At 31.9% G+C, this 27,274-nt stretch overlaps 1 protein-coding gene across 3 annotated transcripts in view; it reads left to right on the top strand.

Annotated features, from left to right (window-relative positions):
* The window catches only part of LOC123907661, a 48,977-nt gene that overhangs the window by 7,652 nt on the left and 14,051 nt on the right, over positions 1–27,274 (top strand). Inside the window, exons 4-6 of one of the 3 annotated variants that reach the window (XM_045958014.1) lie at positions 1,911–2,102; positions 18,649–18,807; positions 24,902–24,964. In XM_045958014.1, the coding sequence (XP_045813970.1) occupies positions 1,911–2,102; positions 18,649–18,807; positions 24,902–24,964 (414 nt within the window). The remainder of the gene's footprint in view (positions 1–1,910; positions 2,103–18,648; positions 18,808–24,901; positions 24,965–27,274) is intronic. The other 2 variants (XM_045958015.1, XM_045958016.1) reach the window with 2 other exon arrangements.

Raw genomic sequence — 27,274 nt, 5'->3', positions numbered from 1 at the left:
AATAACCGGTTATAGTGATTCTGATTGGGCTGGAAATGCACTTGATCGAAAATCAACTACTGGTTATTGTATGTTTGTTGGTGGTAATGTTGTTTCTTGGCGTAGCAAAAAACAACATGTTGTTGCCCGTTCTAGTGCTGAAGCTGAATATCGTGCCATGGCATCTGCTGCTTGCGAAATGATATGGCTCAAGGGTCTTCTTGCTGATCTTGGTTTTCCAACTAGTCTTCCTATGACTCTTTTCTGTGACAACCAGGCAGCTATGCATATCGCAACGAATCCCGTGTTTCATGAACGAACGAAACATATTGAGGTTGACTGTCACTTTATTCGTCACCAAGTTCAGAATCATGTTATTCAAACTGCCTATACACGAAGTCATGATCAACTTGCTGATGTATTCACTAAGATGTTGCCAAGCACACAGTTCCATCGTCTGCTGTCCAAGCTTGGATCACTCAATCCTCTTGATCCAGCTTGAGGGGGAGTATAGAAAGTATTAGAGAAATTAAGGATTAAGAGATTTTATTTATTCTCTAATTAATACTGTATCAATTAGTACTAGCTGTCTAATAGATGTTGACTCATATATAGCTAATTTCTCATAATTCTTAGGCTAGACTTTATCCTTTGTAACAATAATCTCCTCTATATATTGAGGTTGTAATCTGCACATGAATATATGACAATGATAAATCTTTTAACTCTATTTTTCTACAATCCCAACATAACATACAACCAGGGGCGGAAGTAGGTATGTTTCAAATGGGGCGGTCGCCACCCTTGAACACCAATGATATTATTGTATATCCCTTATATACCTTGTGTTAGCCCCTATCCATATACTGACGAAAATACGTGTTAGTCCTTGCAATAAATTAAGACCATCTCCAATAATGATTCTTATTTTTTTTAAGTACTAGCACCTAATAGGTACTCCCATTGGATTAGTGTAAGTAGTCAATTTTAGTTTGCTTAACCTAAAAGACAAACCACTTGCTCACTTTATTTTGAATTAAAAGATAAAATACATATTTTAGTCCGGTAAAGTTAGTTTAGTTAGTAGAAACATCGTATTATGTAAAAGTTGTGATTTAAAGTTTAAACTCTAAACATCCTAAACACTCAGTTTATTCACCTTAAAAATATGAAATTTTAGCGATTAGATTACTTAACAAAAAAATTAGAGATTAATTTTTATATGCTAGATTGGTATTTTAATTTTTTTTTTAAAAAAAACTTATTTAAAATTATTAATAGTACAAATAAGTGACTGATGATATAATTTATAATGTGTTATATTTCGCCACTCTCGATGAATTTTTCTGGTTCGGTCCCTGCATACAACATGCTTTTACGATAAAGATAAAGATAAGGTGATTAAGAAAGTTGATTGTGATATTAAATTTGTTGATAATTAGTACTCCTTCCGTCCCAAACAATTGTCCCTGTTGACTGTTGACAATTATTTTGACCATATTTTTTTATTAATGTAAAAACAAATATTAGCAACTAAGATCTTGTTTGATTTGTCTCAATGAATATTTTCATAATATTAAATTTTTATAATTTTTCCTAATAAAATCTAAAGATATTAATGATTCAAATTATACATTAGTATGCGTAAGGACAATTATTTTTGGACGGAGGTAGTATTTCTTTTACAATTTTATTATGGGTCAGGATCAAATGACATTTTATTATTTAAGAGAGAATAAATTACTGCTTTTTAGTGTATTTATTAGAGATTATAAAACAAAATATACAAAATAATTAGAAATATGCATTATAGTTATTAGTTTGGATAAATCATAAAACAATTTTGAAAAAATAACAAATAGAATTAATAATAAATATTAAATTGATTAAGTTCCATTTTGACTTTTCAAATGTGTGATTTGATATGCTAGATGTGGCTTTGAGGTTACTCCAACTTTATCCGGATAATCTATTTAATGAAGCCGCATACGGTGAAAGCAACAACGAAGATCTACTTGAAGAATTCAGCAAATTCTCCGCCTTACTTTCATTGGCTAAATTGAACCGTGCCCTCTATCGTCCCACCGTATTTCCATCATTTTTCACCAAATTCATTTATAATAGTAAGTTTCCAAGATTTGCCTTTTATGCATATACTCTATCTGATCCTTTTCCTAAGAAAATAAATGAAATTCTTTTTTGTCTTTTTAATAAGAAATTTTGACCAATTTTTAAATATTTTAAATGTTTAATTTTATTTATGCTTTTATTTAATATGAGATAATATTAAAAATAAGTAGGCTCAGTTGCACTTTTGACCCCCTATTTTAAAATCATACATTCTTACCCCCTATTTTGATTTGTTTTGCACTTTTGGTCCTCCACTATATTTTTTAACTAGTTGGCATGTAAATTACAGATGTGGCAATACCATGAGACAAATTAGGATTACACATCAGCAAATGTAATTTTTCCAATAACAATAATAATTTAAAACAATTAATTAATTAAAAAACAAATAGACTTAAATGCAGTTTTGGCCCCCCAGATTTCATAATTGCTTGATTTTGGTCCCCCACATTTTAATTGCTTGATTTTAACCCCCTAAGTTTCACAATTGCTTGATTTTAGCCCTCCAAGTTTCAATTGCTTGATTTTGGCCCCCCAAGTTTACCCCCTTTTGCATTTGTTAGCCCCCCGTTGGATATTTTGATTAAAAATTGGTTATGTGGCATTTTAAAATTAAATAAGTATTTAAAAATAAATAAATAAATTACAAATTGTTTTTTAAAAACTAAATTATAATTTTTTTTATTATATGTAGTTTGTAAAATAATTTTGTTATATAAAAAAGTAAAAAAAACATTTTATGAATTATTTTTTAAAAACTTTGTAAACTTTTTTTTAAATAAAAAATAATTATTAAACTTTTTATTAAAACAACAATTTTTAATACATTTTTATAAAAGCAAATATTATTATTTTTTAATTAAAACATATTTTTAAATTTTTTTAAAATGTCACATAAATAATTTATAGTCAAAAAAGTCAACGGGGGGCTAACAAATGCAAAATGGGGTAAACTTGGGGGGCCAAAATCGAGCAATTGAAACTTGGAGGACTAAAATCAAGCAATTGTGAAACTTAGAAGGTTAAAATCAAGCAATTGAAATGTGGGGGGTCAAAATCAAGCAATTGTGAAACTTGAGGGGCCAAAACTGCATTTAAGCCAAACAAATAAAATAAACATTTAAATAATTATAAAATCAGATCGGGGATAAATTTGAACATTGAGAAATCGTCATCGTTGTTCCTAATCTTCTCATCACCATCATTCAATTCATCTTCTTCATATAGCCATTGTTCATCATCTTGATCGTTCACCATTGTTGCCATAGTAACATAGAGAAAAGAAGGTACAGAGGAGTAAGTAGGGATGACAATTTGACTCATATTCATTGGCTATCCGCAAAAAAATACTCATAACGGGTGGAATAAAAACCCGCATTTTGGGTATAAACACGGATATGGGTAATTACCCGTAAAAGTGAGCGGGTATGGATGCGAGTACGGGTAACTAAGTACCCACCCTGCCCCATACCCACATAATATATATTTATTTATTTTATTTATATTATTATATAATAATATATGTATATCAATTTAAATAAAATACAACAATATTAAACTATTACACATTTTTAATAAAAAATGTTTATTTATAACATAATGCAAATAAAATGAGAATATGTTATAAAAAAATATGAACTTTACCATGAGGTTAGTAATAATTTTGTTTATAATTTTCATGAGTCAACATTAAAATTTTAATTTTTTTTAATTTCATTAAAATTATATGATATTTTATAATTGATCTACTTACTTTTAGCAAAAGTGCGGGTAACTGGTACGTGTATGAGTACTTAGGTACTCATAGGATATGGGGACGGATATAAAGATTGTTATCGATATCCATGCGGGTGTGGGAATGAGTACAAGTATTTTTTCAAACTGCGAATATGAGGATGAGTACTATAGTACCCTACCTATACCCTATCCATTGCCATCCCTAGGAGGGAGATAGAGACCATGGAAAAAATAGGTAGTAGAAATTCGAGATCCACACATAACAGCAAGAGTGTGGCTTGGTACAACCATGTTTTTGAAGCCTTCACTTCTTCTTTTGAATTTCATTCCAACCTAGATTTAATTGCTATATATGAACCTACAAACCCAAATTTGAGTGTCATGCTCCAACGTAGTCACTTTATTCTTAGCTCATTTCTCATTAAGAGTTATATATTCATTTTGCGTCATGACTTTCACAAACTCTTTAGCCTCATTTGCAACCTTGTTATTCATGGAACCACCCGCAGATACATCAAGTAACATCAGGCACGGATCTACTCAAGTTGAATTGAGGGCAATTGACCCCACGGATCTACTCAAGTTGAATTGAGGGCAATTGACCCCACTCATCTATTTTTTTTTTAACCAATATATGCACATTTTTATGTATTGCCCCCACTTCAAATCTTTCCTTGTCTCCACACAGCTCACTAATATAGTATTTATTGTTAAATTAGTGTGTTGTTTCGTAGTAAAGTGACAACGTGAATATTTAAAATTTTAACAAAAACATACTTAATTGTTTAAAAGTATAAGTTAATAGTTATTTTCATTTTTATGAGTGAAATAATAATTTAATTGATACCGTTTCAATTAAAACAATAAAATATAAATATGTAACTCATTTTTAAGTTAGAAACAAAGATGCAAAATTAATTATACTACATAACAATCAAACATGTCATATAAGGGATGAATTTTAAATAATTGTCTTATCAGATACATAGAAACCAATATATTTGTTAGTGTTAAAAATAAAAAATCTTACGGCACTCAAAATATTAATACACGAGAAATTATGTTTTTTAGATGTTAAATTGTCTTATATTTTTAGATATATGATTCCATAAATTTTGTATTCGATCTTAAAAAATATTTGGTTAAATAAAACAATATCATAATTTTATCGATGTATTTATATATAAAAGATTTTGACCCCACTAGTTAAAATTCGTGGATCCGTCCTTGAGTAACATGCGAGTTTGTGCTCTTAAACCTTGAGTAAAATATTGCATTTGAGCTAAATTATCCACACCATGATCGGGACACTTCTTCAAGAGGAGTTTGAACCTTTCCCATGCGTCATAAAGAGACTCGTAATCTCCTTGTTCGAAGTTTGTGATCTCGACTTTTTTTTCTAGGAACTTGTAAATTGGGAAAAAGCGCTCCGAAAATTTGACTCTTAATTCGTTCCATGTGTTGATAGTCCCATTAGGCAAGGTATCCAGCCAATCTCTAGCTCTTCCGGTAAGAGAAAATTTGAATAGTCTCAACCTTTTTGCACATTCCGAGACACCCGGAGGATCGGTGTAATCACACACGTCTAGGAAGTTACTCAAATGCTGATTTGGACACTCTGAGTCGGCCCCAGAAAATTTGTTTTCCTTTAAAGCTTTTATGACGGAACTTCTGATATCAAAAGCTACCGGGTTTGCCGGTTGAAACCCTCTAAGCTCTTGATCTCCATTTGCTCCTCTACCATAATCTCCCAAGGTTCTCCTTGGTGGTGGCGGTGGTTGCACCTCCGCCATTTCAATTGTACCTAAGCAAACACAAACAAACAAATACCCAAGTAGCAAAACAATATAAAAGAAAAACTAACAAAGCTAATTAATAGAAAGAAAAAAAATTATGTACTAAATTCCTAAGTAAAGCTAATTGCCTTGTTGAAATTAATCAACAATCCCCAGCAACGGCGCCAAAAACTTGATAGAAATTTAGCAAGTGTACTAAATCGCCGTCAAGTAGTATAATAAATCGTTCTTTCCGCAGGGATTGTTGTAATTCAAATGCAAATTGAAGGCATACTTAAGAAAATTGACATAATCGTAACAAAAGGGGGGAGTTTGCTTGGTTCAAAGTTTTGATCATAAACTTAAATAATGACTTAAAATTCAAATTGATAAAGAAAAGCGATTGATCGTTTTGGTTCATCTAATTACCATTTCTCTTGGTAATTTCATGTATGATAACAAATTACTCAAATTAGTTTCATGATTAGATTAAACATGATTGATTATGCCCAATATCTTCGTAACATAATCCTCTCCCTTGATCATTAATCCCTAATTTCTTAGGATGATCGATGTAATAATTAATAATTTAAAGATCGATATATTATATGAAATTAGAACACACTTACTTGGTAATCATAATCACAAACCATCCTTACCGGAAGCGCACCAATATCGAAAATATCGATATATTAGACAAGGTCTTCCTCTGCCTAATCACATGCTCCAATCTTTGAGGTCTGAAAGACAACAAATGAGCGTTCAGCTTATTGCTAGCTTGACAACGTGACAGCAAAGGGGACCTAGCCAATCTTATATAAGATCACAACCCTAGTACCACCCATCATGGACTCTAGAGTTGGGCCTACACTTTGTTTCTACACAAATCAGAATTAGTGTTCAAGCCCATTATTACTGATCACTATTATCGGGCTTAAGCATCATCAAATGGATCACAACAACATCAACCCGTTTTTATTAAAATCTAATGCCACAATTGATTGCAGCCCACAAAATATTAGAAAATATTCTAACATTCTCCCACTTGGGCAAAATCAATTGTGTATATTTAAGTTAAAGAAAACACTTTGAAAACGACTCTCGGGTTGATAACATATTTATTAACGTGGCCACAATGATCCCAAGATGCAACATCTAATTAAGACTCCGTCCAACAAAAGTTAAATGATATTGAATCATAGCGGTAATTATATCATTATCGATACAACACCTTCCATGGTTACAAATACCACCAAACCCCGTCGACTAGTCATCTGTGTAGAGTGTAGCAAGAAAATGATATGTCTGTGATCTCAACCATGCTATCATTTTCTTCGTCAGTCCTCAATTTCTCTCAAATGCATTAAAGCCAGAGAAATTCAATGGTCCATAAGATACCACAAGTCCAAGCTCCCAAATGATGTTGACTACTGCAGTATTTAATGATTTAATCAACATCGAGCTCCAATATTTTAGACATAATTTCTCTCAAATGCATCAAAGCCAGAGAAATTACATGGTTCTTAAGATACCATAATGCCTCAGCTCCAAAATAGTGTTAATCACCGGCTAAGTGATCCCGACAACACTGAGCTTATTTATTTATGTTTTCACATAATGCCTCAGCTCCAAAATAGTGTTGATCACCGGCATAGTGATCCCAACAACACTGAGCTATAATATTTATTTATATAATGCCTCAGCTCCAAAATAGTGTTGATTACCGGCATAGTGATCCCAATAACACTGAGCTCAAATATTTTTATATTTCAAATAATTTCAAATTTATAAAAGGAGTTAATATAAAATTCAAACTCCCACTAATCAAGCATATCAAAAGAATATAAGTTATCTCCCACTAATCAAGTGGTATATTAAAACTCCCACTTATCCAAATGTTCCTTCACAATTTTTTTAAAGAAAACTCCAATACTTGCTTCCATTTCTTATAATTTTTAAGATGTTCAACATTTCAATGGAAACATAACTGTGTGGAGAAATAGTTGATATGATTCAGTAAAAGTTCCTTAAATTGTGAAGAATCACTTGAAAAAATGATCATTGCTTATAGTGAAAATGCAATTTAAAATAACTAGGACAGTGATGGAATAATAGTCAAGTGCCAAGATCCATAGAGAACCAAACACGAAATTGACGATCATCACACACCACAATATGGCTTGCTCCCAAAATCAATAGTGAATCATCACAACATATTTTAACATATCCTTCTACAGGATAACTCCAGCCATGCAATCTGGCAAGAGAATGATCAGCCCTGCTCGAATTTAAAATCTGAAAAGCAGTATTAGCATGCCAATAGATAATTCATTGAATCAATCAAAATCAAATTGAATTAGTATTATCATAACGAGGTCAATATAATAGTACAATCACCTTTGGGCAGAATGCACTCACTAGGGATAAAAACCCTAGTCAAAAACCTCATATGAGTTAATCAATAAGTATACATTGAACTTTGAAATTTGTCACCTTTAGGCAGGCAAATTCCTCCGATCAATACATCCTCCAATAACTTCATCTAAAATTAATTTTTAACTACAACATATAATTATCACCTTTAGGCAGAAAATCACATGTCACAATTAAAAACATTCCTCAAACTACAAAGAAAATCTCATCGATCGATATAAGCAGTCTCACTTTGGTGGTGACGGTTTATACCAACGCACAAAATTTTCTTGCATAGGAATCATTTGCTTTTTTTCAAAATAGGAACAGTAAAAATATGCACTATATAAATGCATCTAGACTGATCATTCATTATTTTAATTCGCATTCCCAACATTTTTTTTTAATGCGAAAATTTGTATTTTAGGGGAGAGATCGTTACTATTAAACAGTCAACTATCATTACTGTGAAACAATCAACTTAATATAATAAATTCATAATTTATGCAGCGGAATAACATGAGACTTCATTTGAAATATTATTGAGGATATATATAAAGCAAATAGTCCCGAACTTTTATAAATAACACAGGACTCCTCAATATAAGTCTCTATAAACATTTATAAATAGTTGACATGTAAAACTCTCCCACTTGATAGAGATTTATAGTTGAATTACCAATCCAAAAATGTTAAAATATTTAAACAAATATTCAACTATTTTCTCTATCACACAATGAACATATCAAACAATGTCACACTAAATTTATATTTTTCCAGAATAGAACTCTAAAAATATTAAACTTGAAATACTCCCACTCAATAGAGTAAAACTTTAAAAATTGGAGTATATAACATGAAATCAATTAATCAGAGTTTCTAATTTTAGAATATTCTGAAAAACAACAAAACTTTAATATATAATTGCACATTTATTATTTCAAAAGGAGTAGACGATATTGAAAACAATTTTCTCCGTATATGCAATTATATAACAAGTCACAAGAGGATAAATAATTACACCACTAACCTCCAAGAGTGTGACTTTTTCATCCTTGTAAATAGAATCAATGAGAATCGAAGACTTCGCGATAAGATATTTGACGGTGTCATCTCAAATAGTCACAAATCAAATGCAAACCGTTATATCATAATAAAATGACTTCAATAATAATAATCGATCCAACTTATATAAATAATAAGTTACAAGGATATTAGTTTTCAATTGTCTTAAATAATTGCTCAAAAACTTTTCTCAGCATGTTTATAGAAATAAGGCAATACATATTTGGTGTCATAATTAACAAAATTGAGGCTAAAGTAACTTCCCAACTTTAACAAAAATGTTTCATATTAGTGTTACCACTTCAAAAGAGATTTTGTTAAATAATATTTTAGGCTCCAATCTCATATGATTCTCACGTTAATCACCAAATATATAGAGATCTTTCAAAATTATCTCATTCCCCAAATCAAGAATGTGATATTAATATCAAATATCAAACAAATATTTCACTGTGTCCAAAAAATTCAAAATTCCAACCAAACCGATTCATGGAATGGAAAGGAAAAATTCATGCTAACTTCGTTGCATGTCCAAATAATAATAAATATCCAAAAGAAGCCATCAAAATAAAAATTGGCTCACATGATTATCATATTAATCATGATGCCATACACATAGTGTGGTGCAAAAAGAAAATAATAATAACCACCGATCCAAAGAATAAAATGAAATATGGATCCTTTGTTATTTGTTAAGGAAACAATTACTCAAGTGAAAGAATTAGCATAATAATAACCACGGATCCAAAATCATGGACACAAACGAACCACTAATGTCAAAATCAAATAATACTATAATAGTAATTGAACGATGTTATCTGGACGTGCCAAATTGAATCCGTAAGTTTAGAGAATAAATAAACTGGCAAACGTATTTGGAGTATCATTTTAATCCCGCAAGAATCATCATGGTAATTGTCAATTTATTGCAAATTTCTTTCATAAAAGATAACTGAGTACATGGATATTTCTCTTGAAAACACAATATTGGAGAGTAATCCCAAATCCCAAATTAACTTAACAATTAGTATACAGGGTTACTTGCTAAAACCCCAAACAAAAGTATCACTATACACTATAGAAGTCGGAATCATATCATATGAACTGAAAGGTTAAAGTAATAATAACATATAACATATTATATAATTCAGTTCAAAAGTGTGGAATGCGATACTATCATTTAAAGAGAACAATCTCAAATAAAATTTATGATTTTGGAGGGGTCGATCGCATCTTAAGGGTTAAATAAAATCCCTAAATGACCTCTTAAGAAATATGGCAGAACGTAGGATCTTGATTTTCAAAGAGAAAATAAGTAAACAAATTTTCAAGTTCCTAACCAAGTTCCACCTTCTAAATAAATTTTTGAGATTATAATAAGACAACACAATCATGGCCATAATTCTCGTATCTTAAACAATTGTTTACAGAACCTACGAAAATTTCATTCATTTGATTCCAGCAAACAAACAAAAAATAACACTACCAACAAAATCGCTGGAAAATTGTTAACATACACGGCAGTTCGATTGCATAAAAGCAACAAACCAAAGTTTGTGAATAGCTAAAATTCGAATAACGTACACAGATCAATTTGAATCCAAAATATACAAAGGTGTCAATCTCGATTTACAAGACCACAAACAAAATCAATGATTTATTTGTACAATCTTGTATAAACAGAAGATAAAGGTGTACAATAGCCAATTTATATACGCATCACACATTTGATTTCAAACTCTTTATACATATATTAGTCAAATTAATCAAATGTCCCATATTATTGATTAGTGAAAAATTCGTGGAGCGAAATCATATATTGTGCGAAATCAGACAATCCCTTCAATTTATCGAATAATAAACAAATACAGCTTACAAACATTCTCAAAAATCAAATATAAATTGGCTATAGCGATTCACGATTAAAAAAATTAGGTTAGGGTTCTAAATCATATAATAACAAGCTCTGATACCACATGTAATAATTAATAATTTAAAGATCGATATATTATATGAAATTAGAACACACTTACTTGGTAATCATAATCACAAACCATCCTTACCGGAAGCGCACCAATATCGAAAATATCGATATATTAGACAAGGTCTTCCTCTGCCTAATCACATGCTCCAATCTTTGAGGTCTGAAAGACAACAAATGAGCGTTCAGCTTATTGCTAGCTTGACAACGTGACAGCAAAGGGGACCTAGCCAATCTTATATAAGATCACAACCCTAGTACCACCCATCATGGACTCTAGAGTTGGGCCTACACTTTGTTTCTACACAAATCAGAATTAGTGTTCAAGCCCATTATTACTGATCACTATTATCGGGCTTAAGCATCATCAAAGGGATCACAACAACATCAACCCGTTTTTATTAAAATCTAATGCCACAATTGATTGCAGCCCACAAAATATTAGAAAATATTCTAACACGATGATCAATTGAGGAATATAAACTTTAATTCTTTAAATCTCAATTAACAATCCAAAATGTTTTAAGTGAAATTCAATTGATCAATTATTCATAGATCGATGATTCATTCCTATTTTCATAGTAAAACAAATAATTGAAATCATCATACAATTGGCCAAATCATATAAAGCATTAAGCATAAGGAATAATCGATAGAAACTAACTTCGTAATTCATTCGTCATATCAAATGACAATCACATTGTTCAAGATCAAAAGTAATTAGAATCCCCTAAGGATCAATCATAAAGATTTAGCCAAACATGTTCAAATAAGAAATTACATTAACATGAGTGAAATAAATTATCATTACAAGAAGGGATTAGATGTGTTTCCACCCTTGAATCGTTGCTTGAATGCCTCTTTGATCCTCTGAAATTGCCGTCAAAAAGCAGTTCTTGATCCAGAATTTCGTAACCCTAAAATGAGAAACTGTTTCCAATTTATAGTGTAGAATTTGTGCCAAGCCAAGCTTGGCTCTGCCCAAGCTGGGCGCATATTGCAAAGAGTGATTCTTTAGTTTTCCAAGCTGGGCTCAGCTGCCCCTAAGTTGGGCACAGGAGGCAACGATTAGGCTATATTTTCATCTTTTCTTGTGATCATGCTATCTCATATTTCATGCAATTTCTTCTTATTTAAGTGTTAAAAACATGATAAAAACCTACTTGTTTGCTTGAATTTGCTTAAAAGAAATAGTAATGACGTAAAGTCATCGAACACCATTGAAGAATGTTCTAACATAGTCCTTTTACAACTACATGACAACTATATGATGAAAGACTGTTGTTACATTCTTATTGGCCTAAGATACATCTCCAGTTGTTCATTGGTAGAGGCTTTGAAACTTTAGGCAACATTCTTTCACGATAAGTTCATGTTGTAACACCCAACTCATTCTACCCTTATTTATCCATTGCTAATATATTAAAATCAATTACCACCAAAGTTTCTAATTTATTCTTATTACTTTTAACCACATTGCATTCATTGTAATTTTACTAAAAAAATATTTAAAATAATATAGAAAGATGATATATGCTTAAAAATAGGAACAAAACATTATAGATAGCAACAAAACAGAACGATCAATAGATAAAAATAGGGGGAAAAACAATAATGGTTTGATTTCTACTAACCAAGACACCGATGAGTTTTCCAATCAAATCCGAATTGAAAAAATCAGACACGTTGGTGAGTTTTGAGGGGTGAAAAGATGGTAATAATGGTTTTATTAATTGAAACAAATTGGGTGTAAAATCTGAATGCAATTTTGAGATACTAAGCGGTGACGGTGATTGTTTTTTGCATCAAAGAAAAGGTATAAGTTTATGACGGTGGCTCTTGGAGTAGAATTGGAAAAAGAGAAATTGGGTGAGGTTAACGGGGAAGAAAGAGTGCTTACAGGAAATTGGGTCCGACCTGGATTAAATATCCCACTTATGATATGTTTATTGGAGAACAGTCTGAACAGCACGTAGAAAACAGTGTCTAAGTTTTCTCCTTTTCATAAAAGAGACGTAAATAATTTTTTTTATAAACGAAAGATAACCAATATTACTACAAAGTTTACTAGTAACCATTAATAATAATATAATAATGTTAATTAATATCAAATTTGTTAAATTACCATAAATATTCCTAATAAAAATTTTAATTTTTGATTAAAAATATACACGAGACCATTATTTATCACTGAAACATCAAAAATTGAATAAACAAGTTTACAAGAAATACTAATTAACACAATAATTCCCGTTATATTTTAATAATATTATATAATGAATTTTTAAATATTTAATTTTAAATAAACAAGTTATCTCTTAAAAACAAATAACAAGTGATCGTGTTGACCAGAATGATGCGACTTCGCCGGCGTTTGCGGTGGTTGAGAGCGTTGAGACCCCTGTTGAAACGGAGGAGGGTTGTGTACCTGCAGACACTCCGACGCTCAAGTCAGTTTGTGTTTTTTGAAGGTTTTCTTAGCTAAATAATGCCTACCTTGCAAATGAAGTGGAGATGCATATATATAGCCCCCAGCGCTGGGCTAAGGCCCTTGATGGCATTAATGGCCATCAAGTGGCTGCCGGAAAACGGCTTGGAGGCCTTGATGCGCAGTAAATGCTCATCATTCCGGTTTACGGCCGTTACAATACGCAAGGGTATTAGACCGTTGGAGTCTTGCTCGGATCGTGTATGTTCGACACCTTCTGATGCTCGAGCTCGATGCTCGGCCCAGAACAACAAGTGAATAGATAGAACATTACGTTAAAATTCTTCCAAAACTAATCATGTGGCATCCACATAATTAAGCATGTAATTATCAAATTGTTAACATCGGAAAATAGAACACAATTATTATCACTTAATTATGCAATACGACTTACAAAACCATATTGTAATTAGTATTATCAACATAAGGCTCACATCATAAGTTTCCCAAGAGATGAGAACAAACATGTTATCAAAATACGGCACAAGGTCCCCGTGTTACAAATATCAGAGCTCTAGACCAGCTCCCTACCACAACAAAGCGAGATTAGCAACTCGTACTCTTCCGCGGCACTAAGATCCACCTGATGATCTGGACCCCCAAAAGTCCAGCATGTGACACAAAATAAAAAGTTAGAAAACATAATCAATAAAATTACAAGTGCAAAAACGTACTTAGCACTCAAGATATTACTACCAACAATCTAACTCATAATCATGCATCATCATCTTAAACCAATTATAAGGTCACATAGTATTTAGCACTCAAGATATTACTACCAACAATCTAACTCATAATCATGCATCATCATCTTAAACCAATTATAAGGTACTTAGCACTCAAGATATTACTACCAATAATCTAACTCATAATCATGCATCATCATCTTAAACCAATTATAAGGTCACATATTATTTAGCACATTGAAGCAACATTTAGAAACAATGTACATCTCAACACTTCAATCAAGTCTTAAAACAAGTATACAATACCTCAAGCAAGTTCCATTAATGTCACATAACATTTATCACATAATATGCACATATCCCTAATACATCTAATGCCACATTCATGCCATATCACCCTATACACAAGTAAATGCATGTGGCACTTTGCCGGCTCTATATTATGGATACATAATCCAATCGTCGACTCTACATTATGGATCATAGTCCAATCTTCATCTCTGCGCTATGGATCATAGTCCAATCTTTGGCTCTAGACTCATTCATGAATGCATAAAGTACATAAATGCTGAACATATAATGTGTACTCATCTCTACTCTTCGGCTCTAAGTAATATATCACACATAAGATTCATTACCATCATCATTCTTCGGCTCTTTTCAATTACATATAGTATATGAAAACAACAACATCATCATCACATTCATTTATACACATAAGATTCCATTTAACTCATGTTATAAACATTCATCATCAGACAAGCATTGAATCAAACCAAAAATAATTCATGCCCTGATACCTCTCGCCTGGCGAGACCCAGCGAGAGTTGGAGATACAAGTCAGAATCAAAACTGAATTTCAGCGAGAGTTGGCGAGGGTCAGCGAGCTCGTCTTGCTAGATGTCGCCATATCTCGCCTAGCGAGATTACCCAGAAAAGGGTACTCTGCCCGCGGTTCACACGAAGAACCATCAAAATTCCATTTTTCCAACTCAAAAACATACAAGTTAGTAGCTTTAAGCATTTGGCATACAACATCAAAGTATGCAAAATCTCAAGATTCTTCACCATCTCATACAACTTTTCAAAAACTCATGAAATCTAACAAACATCTGCACATTCCCATCTTTTAACCCATTAATTCATTCTTTCAACTGAAATAGAGTTTAGTAAGTGATAGGGCTTTTCTGCTATAAACGCTACCATGTAATAAAGTGATAAGTTATCGTCTCCACAAGGATTGTGCAAAATTTACTAGTTTCGCTTAGGAATTTAGAAAGTAAAGGTACTTTGCATTCACTTTGTTGGTTTGAGAGAGTTTGACTGATAAAAGTAAATAACAATTACAGTAAAAGACAGAAAAGTAAAAGACAATTAAATAAAAGGGTGTGTGTGTAGCCACACAGGGTGGTTAAGTGTTTCGAATCCATCCATTATTCCTGCTTGGTAACCGACGTTATACTTTTCTTCATTACTAGTTATAATCTACCGGATTAATATTCATTAAAATAAGCATAGTATTACTATTCTTATTTTTATTGCAATCTGACTTAGGTCTAATTAGTGTTTCGATAGGTTTACCCTTGGTTTTATAGTATCATCACCTTTAACGGGTTCAGCCTCAAAAGAGTGCGTCCTAACCTTTAGAAGTTCAATGTTTGACAAGTTCTCTACTTCCGATTGATTTACCTAATCATTGCAGAATTTAACTATGTGTGATTCTTAATCCTGCCCCCTTCCTCAGATATTGAATTTCATGGTCTCATGTTTGGTAGGATGAATTTTCTTTAGTTTCGGGCATGTAGTCTGTTGTCACGGGATCATCTAGGTCCTATGGGTTTGTTCTATAACGATCAAGATTACGAACAAAGCATTAAATCAAGACAATTGTAGAAAATAACTTAATAACAATTGAATATAAACTTTTTCAAACCATAATTACATGTCTCAAGCATTCATAAGGGAGTTCATCTACTCGACTTAACCTAGGAAAAATAAATTACAAAGACAATAAAAGAAAGGAACCTTATTGCCTCGGAGTTCCTTGGCCCTCCTTTTCCTCCTCCTTAGAGTTCTCCTAACTCTTGAGTATCGCTATTGTTGAGTGATTTCCGAATGAATAATTGTGGAGGAGAGCTCTATTTATAGTTTTTCAGTTGGATTTGGGCTTTTTCCTGCGCTCCACCGTATGCATCGTGGCCACAACGACGTTCAAATTCGCCTCATCGTGGCCACGATGGGTCATATCGTGGTATGATGAAAGATTTAATGCAAATTTTCTAAATTGGTTAACCACCTACATCGTACTACGATCGATCTCATCGTGGGTACGATGGCTTGCACGTTTTCTTCCGTTTTTGCCCTTTTTGATGTTTTTTCCACTTTTCTTGCTTCTTGGCCAAGTAACTTCATTTCTCTCTAGGTATTTGCTTGCTTTTGGTCTTTAATTGCTACTAATACTAATAAAAACTACTCTAAACTAATACTATAAACATCATATAATTGACTATCATTAGGATGATTGGAGAGAGAGAGAGAGAGAGAGAGAGAGAGAGAGAGAGAGATTGGTTGAGGGAGAGAGATTTAATAGCGAGCTCACTAGCGGTCGAGAGAGACAAAGTGATCATGAATTAGTGAAGAGAGAAAAAAAATGAAGAAAAAAAAACAGAAAGAAATCTATAAATAATCGTATATTATCTGTATTGTGTATGAAAAGTTGTTGTAATCATTTATTGAGAACAATTTTGTTCTCAAAATTTTACCCTAGGGAATAGTAATTTTTTAGCACTAGTACATTTATATACTTAAATGCTCTGCTGTTAACAAATCACAAAGTTACACGCAGTTTTAGATCTTATCCGTCCATTTTAGATCGGTCGGTTCATATTGCTTCTTAATTAAATCAGTACAAATCAATCTCAACCATTAATATTAGATCGGACGGTCCTGATTAAAAACAGCGTGAAACCGCGTGAAAAATTGACAGCAGGAAATCTTGTTCCCTTAAATATAATATGACTTTAAGGATTTATATAACATTGCTGTTAATTATGGAAAAGTTAACAGCACGACTTCTCTAAAAAAAATGAATTTGAGATTTGTATGTAAATTATTTATAATATAGATGCATGCTTTATTTAATAAATCTATATTTTTTTTTGTTTAATTCAAAATCGGAGGGAGTGTTAAGTAAAATGTTAATATGTGTCCAAGGATGTAAATGTGGAAGTAATATTTTGGAGGTTTAAATGATTAATTCGTCTTTGTAAGTTCGTGAATTTTTGGTTTTCATTCTTGTATTTTTTTTTTGTTTTAAAATAGTCTCTGAATGTTCAAATCCATTTGGTTTTAGTCCCTGACGTTAAGTGTCGTTACAAAAATGGTGACGTGACAAACATAGGCTGACATGACAATGTGTGACGTGGCAAACAAGGATGATGTGTGAATAATGATGCCCAGTCATTCAATTAGAGGGATCAAATCCAAAAAAAAAATTGCAGTGAGGGACCAAAACCAAAAAAAATAAAATTAAACCCAAAAACATATTTTTCTTCTTTTTTCTCTAAACCAAAAAATGGACTCATATTTCTCTAAATCAAAAAATTTGTATTGAATATACTAAAATGATATTTTCTTCTTCTTTCTTCTTCCCAACCTAAAATTCCATAAAACTTTTTAACCAACAAAAAATTGAGTTTCCTGATATACCATTTATTTTGATTTAATCAAAAGACCATATTAATTTACTAATCACCATCTTCAAAATTTGACATGAATTTTTAATCAAATAATTTTATATATAGTAAAATTTGAGTTCCATTATATCCTCAAATGTCAACCAAAAAATTCACAATCTTATAAGATAAAATGACTCGTTTTTATTCCTTTTTTTCTTTTGAATCTCACAAATCGCATCAATTAAAACATGTTTTGCAATTTATGGGTTCAAAGAAATATGAGTCAATTTCTGAGTTTAGAGAAAAAAGAAGAAAAATATGTTTTTGGGTTTAATTTCGATTTTTTGGTTTTGGTCCCTCTCTGCAATTTTATTTTTGGATTTGGTCCCTCTGATGACTGAGCATCATCATTGACACATCATCCTCGTTTTCCACGTCACACGTTGCCACATCAACCTTCGTTTGCCACACCATCATTTTTGAAACGACACTTAAGGTTAGAGACTAAAACCAAAAAGATTTACACATTCAGGGACTATTTTAAAACAAAAAAAAAAAATACATGAACGAAAACCAAAAATTTGCGAACTTACAGGGACAAATTGATCATTTAAGCCTATTTTGGAACTTATATATTCAACTTTTTAAATATTAAGTTTTTTATATTTAAATAGCTTAACATGTACCCTTATATTATTACGAAAATTTACTTTTACAGGTTTAAGCGTAAAACAGTTTGAAGACAAGTATGGGATTCCCGAAGTCGACATTGTGAAGTTTACGCGGTCGGTTACACTTAGACGTGTTCCCAATAGAAGTCTACGTACGACTTCTTCTGTGAAATGTTGGTCACCACGTCACTTCCTCATGCTACCGGGTATAAGACTCTTTTGCAAAATTTTATCGTCTTTTTTATAAGAGTATCTTAAAAAATTTAAGGTACATTAATAAACTTTTCACAAAAATACATCTAATTAAATGAAGCGGACTAAAAGATCAACTATTTATTTTTCTTAATAATTGTTCTGGACTGGGCCAAGAGCTGGTCCAATTATCCTCATACCCGGAATTTGAGGCACATCCCAATAAGAGGGAACTTCCCCGACACGTCAGCCCATGGCTTGTCTTCCTCGACGTAACGGCTTCGCGACACGATAAACACGTGCTTATCCATCCAACCACGACTCAGCCAAGGAGCTTATCCGTTATCCACTAATAGCGGAACAACTCCAACCAAGATAGGGGCGCATAACCGCCTCCCCTACGATACAGGGACTATCTTGGCAGTTGAGTCTATTAGGCCGGTTCATTCCAGCCCATTAGACCAACCTTTGGCACAACACCGGGGGCAATTATATAAGCTCTCATATACATGAGAGCCAGATATTCAATTCTTTACTCTCTCTCTCTCTCTCTCTCTCTCTCTCTCTTCTCTCTAGTATCTCTTGTACTCTTTGCTGACTTAAGCATCAGAGCACCTGCAGGTACAATCCCCCCTCCGGTGGACGAATTGCTCAACGGATTAGCCATCACTTATTCTGATCAACAGGTTAGATCAATAATTAGAGGATAATTTTGGAAAAAATATTCATTATTGATATATTTTTAGTCCATACATTTTTTCCTATAGTTAAGAATAGTCCCTACAGTTATTTTATGCTAAAAAAAATCCTACAATTTTTTTCATCTTCAAATTTAGTCATCGCCGTCTATTTATTAACCTAACGATGATGTGGCAAAGTGTGGTCCCCATTAGCTTAATGAATTGGAAAATTTCATATTTGTTAATATTTTTTTTAAGCAAACAAACTTAATTCATATCATTAACTAATAAATGTTCAATACATAAAGGAATAATATCAAATCTATGAAAACTAGCCCAGACTTTGGCCGCCAGCAAGAGTATGAGCAACCAAATTCGCCAGTCTCCTAACAAACTTAACCTCAAAGTTTACATTAGAAGATGACATAAGAAGAATAATGTCATTAATATTAAACTCTGAATTGTCTGGTCTTCTCGAATGGATAGCGTCAACCAACAACTTTGAATCGCTTTCAAATTGAACTTGCTCAAATCCACGATGAATAGCCTCTTTCATTGCAGGTAATAGAGTTCATGCTTCACCTTCCACTACCGAGTAAATAGACTGCTGCCATTGAGTCAAACCAGCCACAAATTGCCCGTTGGTATTGCGAAAACAAAGGCCCATAGAAGTCACACTGGATCCACCTACAAATGCTGCATCAACATTACATTTTATCCATCCCACTCCTGGTTTCTCCCACCGAACGGGCATAAGATCCCTAACAGGAACACTATGACACTTCAACTGGTGGACGGTCAACCACTCGTTCCAAACGGCGAACGTCATTCTTCCAACTTGGCTCGGTGTCTGAATATTGTCATTGCAGATCCTGTTGTTTAGATTATGCCAGAAATAAACTATAGATGACCAACCCAACCTTAGCACAACTAGTAACCTTAGCACAATCCCTGTGGAGAACGATAAACTTATCACTTTGGTAGAGATTCTGTGCACTTGCAGAACCACCGTCAATAAGTCCTTCATTTAAAATATTGCTTAAGTAGATTTTCGGACATGATAGATCATGGATGGTTGATTGGTCTGTTGGTCAGCGTATGAGTCCCAAGGTTTCAGTGTTGAGTGGTGGTGAGTTCAAATTTCACCTGTGACAATTTATTATTTTATTTTAAGAGATTAATTCATAATAAATATAGTTAATTTTAATTTAACATTATTTATAGTTTGGCAAATGCTAACATGTGCCCCAAGGGCACATTTTAAGGTGCATTTAATTAATTAACTAGAACTTTGACCCATGCGGTGCATGGGTCTAATTAGGTGTAATATGTAACAATAAAAAATAAAATACAAAAATTTTAAGAGCATTTTCAATAAGAGTAGTATAGAGAATTTCATGGACTAATTATTCTATATTTGTTTATGTGCTTATTTTATATTTTATATATTTTTTAAATAATTTTTGAACCCCATCGTTTTGTTTACTTATTAAAAAAAATTGCTGATAACTAAAGGTTAAAAAATTGATGATAATTAAAGGTTAAAAAAAAAAAATTAAAGACGTAATCAAGAACATAAACTTAAGTAGACATCCATAAATAAATAAAAATTGTGATTAATTCCGCCGTTCAAATTTATTGAAAACAGGGTTAACATATTAGGATTCATAAATTCTTTCATAATTGAAGCACATGTTTTAGCGGTTGAAAGGTTTTATTATAAGTAAGAGATGCAGGTTCGATGACAAATCTGTATATTTTTAATATAAAGCTGCAATAAAAAGAAAGAGAAAATGAGGTGAAAAAAATTTGGTTTAGGGTTAGCTTATGTTAGCAAGCTTATAATATAAGAGATTATCGGTTTTTAATTGTTTAAATTGTGCAATGAAAATTGATGGTGCTTAATTGTCGTATGAAATCTTTCCTATGAAAGTTGATGGAGCTTAACACTTTGTGGACATAATTTAAATCACAATTGGTCTGCTAGTGCATATTATATCAATTATCATCGGTTAATATTAAATCTGCAATATTAAAAACAAAATAATGAATGTGATTAGTGACATGACTATGGTTGTGTTTGGTTGTATTGCAAAAAAAATTGATTTAGTAGAATTGAGTTTGATAATAACTTTTCAAATTACACGTGATAATAACTTTCCAAATCTCACATGATAATTATTCTCTAAATTTATGATCCGGTAGAAAAAAAATCATTGATCAGGAAAGACATAAAAATATTTCGTGATGAATAATATAGTCAACAATAATTTTGATATGATATACTTTTAAAATTGATGGTGCTTATCAATTATTGCACATAATTTTAATCACAATTGGTATACTTGTCATAATGGTTGGAGATATTGCCTTGCATTGAATGGTTGCGGGTTCAAATCCTAGTCAAGACAAAATTGTATTATTTTTTAATAAAAATTGCAAGATAAAATGGAGGGAAAACAGGAAAAACAAATTAGGGTTTAGAGTTTGCTTGTGTATACAAGCTTATAATATAAAAGATATTTCATTTAATTTACTTCAAAAATAGTAATAATCAACTTTATTAATTAAAAGATATGGTCCACTATATTTATTACCTATTTAAAAGAATTGGAAAGACAAAAATATTATATGCTGCTAAATTTGATTTATGAAGACGCGCCTGATTATACGACCATAATTATATGACTCCAATTTTTGTTTTTGTTTGTTAACAATCAACCTTATATTTACTCATGGTAATACTTGATTTATACTAACTTGTGTTTTTTGTTTTTTCTCGGTGAACAAGACCGAATATTATAGTATTATGTTGTAATGGTAAAGATTGTTAGTACTATTTTAGCTTTTGAATTGCTAATATGTTTTAGAATTTTATAATACTTACTAGCATAATTTAATTTTGTTTTCAACTTAAAAAAAAGTTTGACAAAAAAAAAAGCTTTGTAGCAAAAAAAAAAAAGTTAATTATCATATTTGGCAAGTATCATATTTTGCCTATGCAATTTTTTTAAATGGGTAATAAATATAATGAACTATATCTTTTAATTAATAAAGTTGATTATTACTATTTTTGAAGTATATTAAATGAAATATTAGTTAATTAAATACACCTTAAAATGTGCCCTTAGAGCACATGTTAGCAGAACCCTTATAGTTTATAAGGAATATTACACAAATTATTTCAAACATTGTTTCCTTTTATAAAATAATGAGTTTTTTCTATAAATAGAATTACTCTATAGCTTATAAATAAGTTTACTACTACCAAGCCACTAGGTTTGGTTTAATGGTTAGGGGTTTCGGTAGTACGCTATATGTCCTGGATTCAATCCTCAGCTCATTGTAAATAAAAAAAATAAAACTACATTTTGTTATATCTTTGAAAATAAATAAATAATTTCTAAAATTAAGTTGCAATTTTTTTTTTTTTTGACAAAAGTTGCAATTTTTATTAAAAAGTAAAAATACCGTAAGACAATTTTACAAGATTAAAAATACTATCATTTTTTGAATAATATTAGCTTAAAGGTGTATTTTGTTACTATTAATCATAATATGACTATTTTTATAGAGAACTGCTATTGTCAAACTCTCAAACACATACTATCTATCACACTCTATTTGATTGGGCCAACACCACACATGTTCTCTACTTCTACCACTTCTTTCATAAGCACTCAGTCCAATCACCATTCACCACTGTAATGGTCTTCTTCCTATTCCAACCACCACCACCACCACCACCACCTTCATCCACCATTTCCCTAATTTAAAAACTACCATCAACAACTATACTGGTTCTCAAAATTGCAGCCAATCTCCCCCACTTAATAAAACACCACACAACTCACCACTTAATCCACCATAAATCACATCCATTTTTTCCCAAAATATACCCCTACCCCCCTCTTATTTCCCGTAATACCCCCCTCTCAAAATTATTTCCCGTAATACACCTCTCAGGAGACAAAATCTGACGACGCAGCAGGGGGGAAGGGTAGCGCCATTCAGAATGGCTCCATTGCCTTTGGGTAGCGCCATTCTGAATGGCTCCATTGACCAAGGCTAATTTTTTTTGTTTTTTTCCTGTCGGGTCTGCATGCGCATGGCAGGGAGAGAATAACCGGGATAGTAAGCATTTTCTAAATTTTCATTGAAACGTTGAGTTCCCGGTGATTCAAATGGTTGGTCGTCGAAAATGAAAATTCCGCGTAAATGAAAATTTTGCGAAAATGAAAATTCCGCGAAAATGAAAATTCCGCGTAAATGAAAATTCTGCGAAAATGAAAATTCCGCGTAAATGAAAATTCAGCGAAATTTTCAATTTCGCAGAATTTTCATTTACGACGACCAACCATTTGAATCACCGGGAACTCAAAGTTTCAATGAAAATTTAGAGTAAATGAAAATTCCGTGAAAATGAAAATTCCGCGTAAATGAAAATTCCGCGAAATTTTCATTTTCACAGAATTTTCATTTACGACGACCAACCATTTGAATCACCGGGAACTCAACGTTTCAATGAAAATTTAGAAAATGCTTACTATCCCGGTTATTCTCTCCCTCCCATGCGCATGCAGACCCGACAGGAAAAAGACAAAAAAAAATTAGCCTTGGTCAATGGAGCCATTCTGAATGGCGCTACCCTTCCCCCCTGCTGCGTCGTCAGATTTTGTCTCCTGAGAGGTGTATTACGGGAAATAATTTTGAGAGGGGGGTATTACGGGAAATAAGAGGGGGGTAGGAGTATATTTTGGGAAAAAAATCCCATTCATAACCAGATTCGCCATGTACGAGCACCACAATAGTCACTACAATCATTAGATATCACAGTGCCACCATAACCGCTCTACTTTCATTCTCACCTAGGGATAAAATTGACCCATCCCATGACACGAACGCGACCCAAGTTTCATCACCAATATCCGATCTATGTACTGTCTAATCTGGTTCGGGAGTCAGTTCTAGCATCAAGTGGTTCCACCCCCTCCCGACCAAAATTACGAGGGGACGAACCGTGATTCTCCTATCAAATTTAGCACCAATCACCACTTGATCAACTAACAATTGATAAAGAAACATTTATGTTTTTTAAGGAAAGTTTTTAAGTATTCTCATGAAAATAAATGTAAACTACATTTAATTTGCTCTTCTTTTTTTTTAAATTTTTTTTTTCATAATCAATAACTAATAAAAATTACATTTACAACTTCTCGTCAAACAATTTCCCGGAAAATATAAAAAACTTACTTTAAGTTATCATGTTTTTTATATTTTTTAATAAGTTTAATTTTTTTTCTTATAATTTTAGACGGAATGAGTGTATAAATGCAATTGGCACTTTAAAGATGATTTATATATTATTTTCTTTACTTTTTCGAAGATTTGTGTATATTTTTACCGGTCGATTTGTTGATTTGTTCAGGTCAACTACTTCGTGGATTTCGATGCTCGCTGGTTCATTTTTTAAAGGACCGAAATGTTTTGGGTAAGTAAAACCACTCAATATCATGAATCATGTGTATAGAAAAAATTCGATTTGGAGGAGAGAATTCACCTTGTGCCTCTTATAGGTTATTCGACGAAGATTAATCATCATTAATGGTGATGGAAACTTCGTACTAATGTCATGGAAAGAAAAAAAAATCAACAATATATAATATATTTAAGGGTAAATAGATGTTTACCCCCACAAAGTTAGCGCACCCCTACGCAATTTTTTTTCTTTCTATTTACCCACTATAATATGAAGATTCTCTCATTTTGTCTCCTAGGCAGACAAATGAACACTTGGCTGTGCATTTTTTATGATGTGACATGCACACGTGGAAAAAAATTAATTTATATTTATTTTTAATTTCACGCCAGCTAATAATAATTTTTTTTTAATTAAATAAAAAAATATTATTTTAATAATAATTTTATTATTATTGTTTTAAAAAAATGTGTGAAATCATGTTTCAAGGAGTTAGGATCTTAGAACATCTCCCGGAGTATCATAGAGTGTGTTTGTTTCAAGGTTTGTAATGTTATTCCTGGGAATATGAGATCTGGAATGTAACATTACTATGTTTGTTTCAAGTTTTGAAAGTTTGTTCCCAGGAATTTTTTAATCCCAGGAATGTTAATTACACATAACTTCTACACTTGTTATTCCCATGCTAATAGGGTGGGAATATAACATTCCCATGAGAATAAAACTCAACTTCCTATAACTTCTCATAACTTCCCACTACCACTCACATTTATTTGCATTTTTATTTTTTCAATTTTTTATTTTATATAAATTTTAAAAACATTCCCAGGAAATCTAAATTTTAACCAAACACATGAGTAGGAATGTTATTCCTGGAAATAATATTCATAGGAATATCATTCCAAGGAATGCAATTTCATACCTTGAAACAAACACACCCTAGGTTAATGATCCGTACCTTACTTTTTTTTATCATTGAAGTTCCATGATGTGACATAGAGAGTATCAAAATTGATGATATGGTACCTTATTTAGGGTATCGTATCATCAATTTAATATCATTAATTTTAGTTAAAAAAATAAATATAAAAGAGACTACTTGCTAATAATGTATGATACTCAAATGATGGTATCATTGTAGCAAAATATGTATAAGTTACCTAAGGGGGTGTTTGTTTCATGGATTATAAATTTATTCCCAGGAATGTGACTTTGGGAATCTTTAATTCCTATGTTTGTTTCAAGTTTTAAAAAATTATGCCTAGGAACTTTTTATTCCTTGGAATATGAATTACACATGACTTTCCCACTTTTTATTCTCATGTTAAATGGTGGGAATCTTACATTCCCATGGGAATAAGAAGTAACCACCCATAACTCCCCACTCTCCCATTATTTTTAACTCATTTATTTTTTTATTTTAATATTTTAAAATATTAATTGAATTTATTTTAAAAATGTTCCAAGGAACTTTATTTATTTACCAAACATACCCGCACCCGGGCAACATAGGTTTTAACAATATAACTCTATTATTTGATATATATAATTATATTTTTTAAAAAAATTATAGGGACGTACCCGTACCTTAATTTTTCTAAAAATGACGTATCCCATACCGGTACCGTACCCACACCCGGGCAACATAGGTCCTTACTGACTTGCTGATACTCATCTCTTATATATTCTAAGCTTATTCTGATATGCTAACCCTAAACTTAATCTTTTTCCTGCTCATTTTCCCTCTCTTTTTATTGCATATTTATGTTAAAAAAATTTAAATTTGTCTACGATGGGAATCAAACCCGCATCATTTGCTTACAATAAAGTTTTTCAACCACTAAAACATGTGCTTCAATTGTGATTGAAGTTAAAAATCCTAATATGTTAACCTAATATTAAATGCATTTATCATTACCTAATAGGTAACCTGACAAAAAAATTGATAATTACACAATGTTTAATATTACAATTATTAAATACATTTTTTTTACATTATGTTTAATTACATAATTGTGATTAAACTCAACTTTTTTTAAAGAATTTAATTTATATGCGCCGTCGGTGTAAAATTATTTTACCCATGTATCTAATAATATACCGACACATTATGTATGATATTTAAAAACACATGATATATCATATTAATTAAATGATGTGGCAACACATCATTGAATGTATGTATAAATTTTTTTTACACCGACAATGCACAACAATTAAACTCTTAACTTAATCAATGGGGGAGGGGGACTACGCCTTATATAGCTATTACTATCTATATCCATCCATAAACAACACAAGCTACGTCTACAGTGCCTAAAA

Source organism: Trifolium pratense, linkage group LG2, assembly GCF_020283565.1.
Source record: "Trifolium pratense cultivar HEN17-A07 linkage group LG2, ARS_RC_1.1, whole genome shotgun sequence".
NCBI lineage: Eukaryota > Viridiplantae > Streptophyta > Magnoliopsida > Fabales > Fabaceae > Trifolium > Trifolium pratense.
Note: the sequence above shows the minus strand (reverse complement) of the source record. Positions and strands in the feature narration are given on the sequence as shown.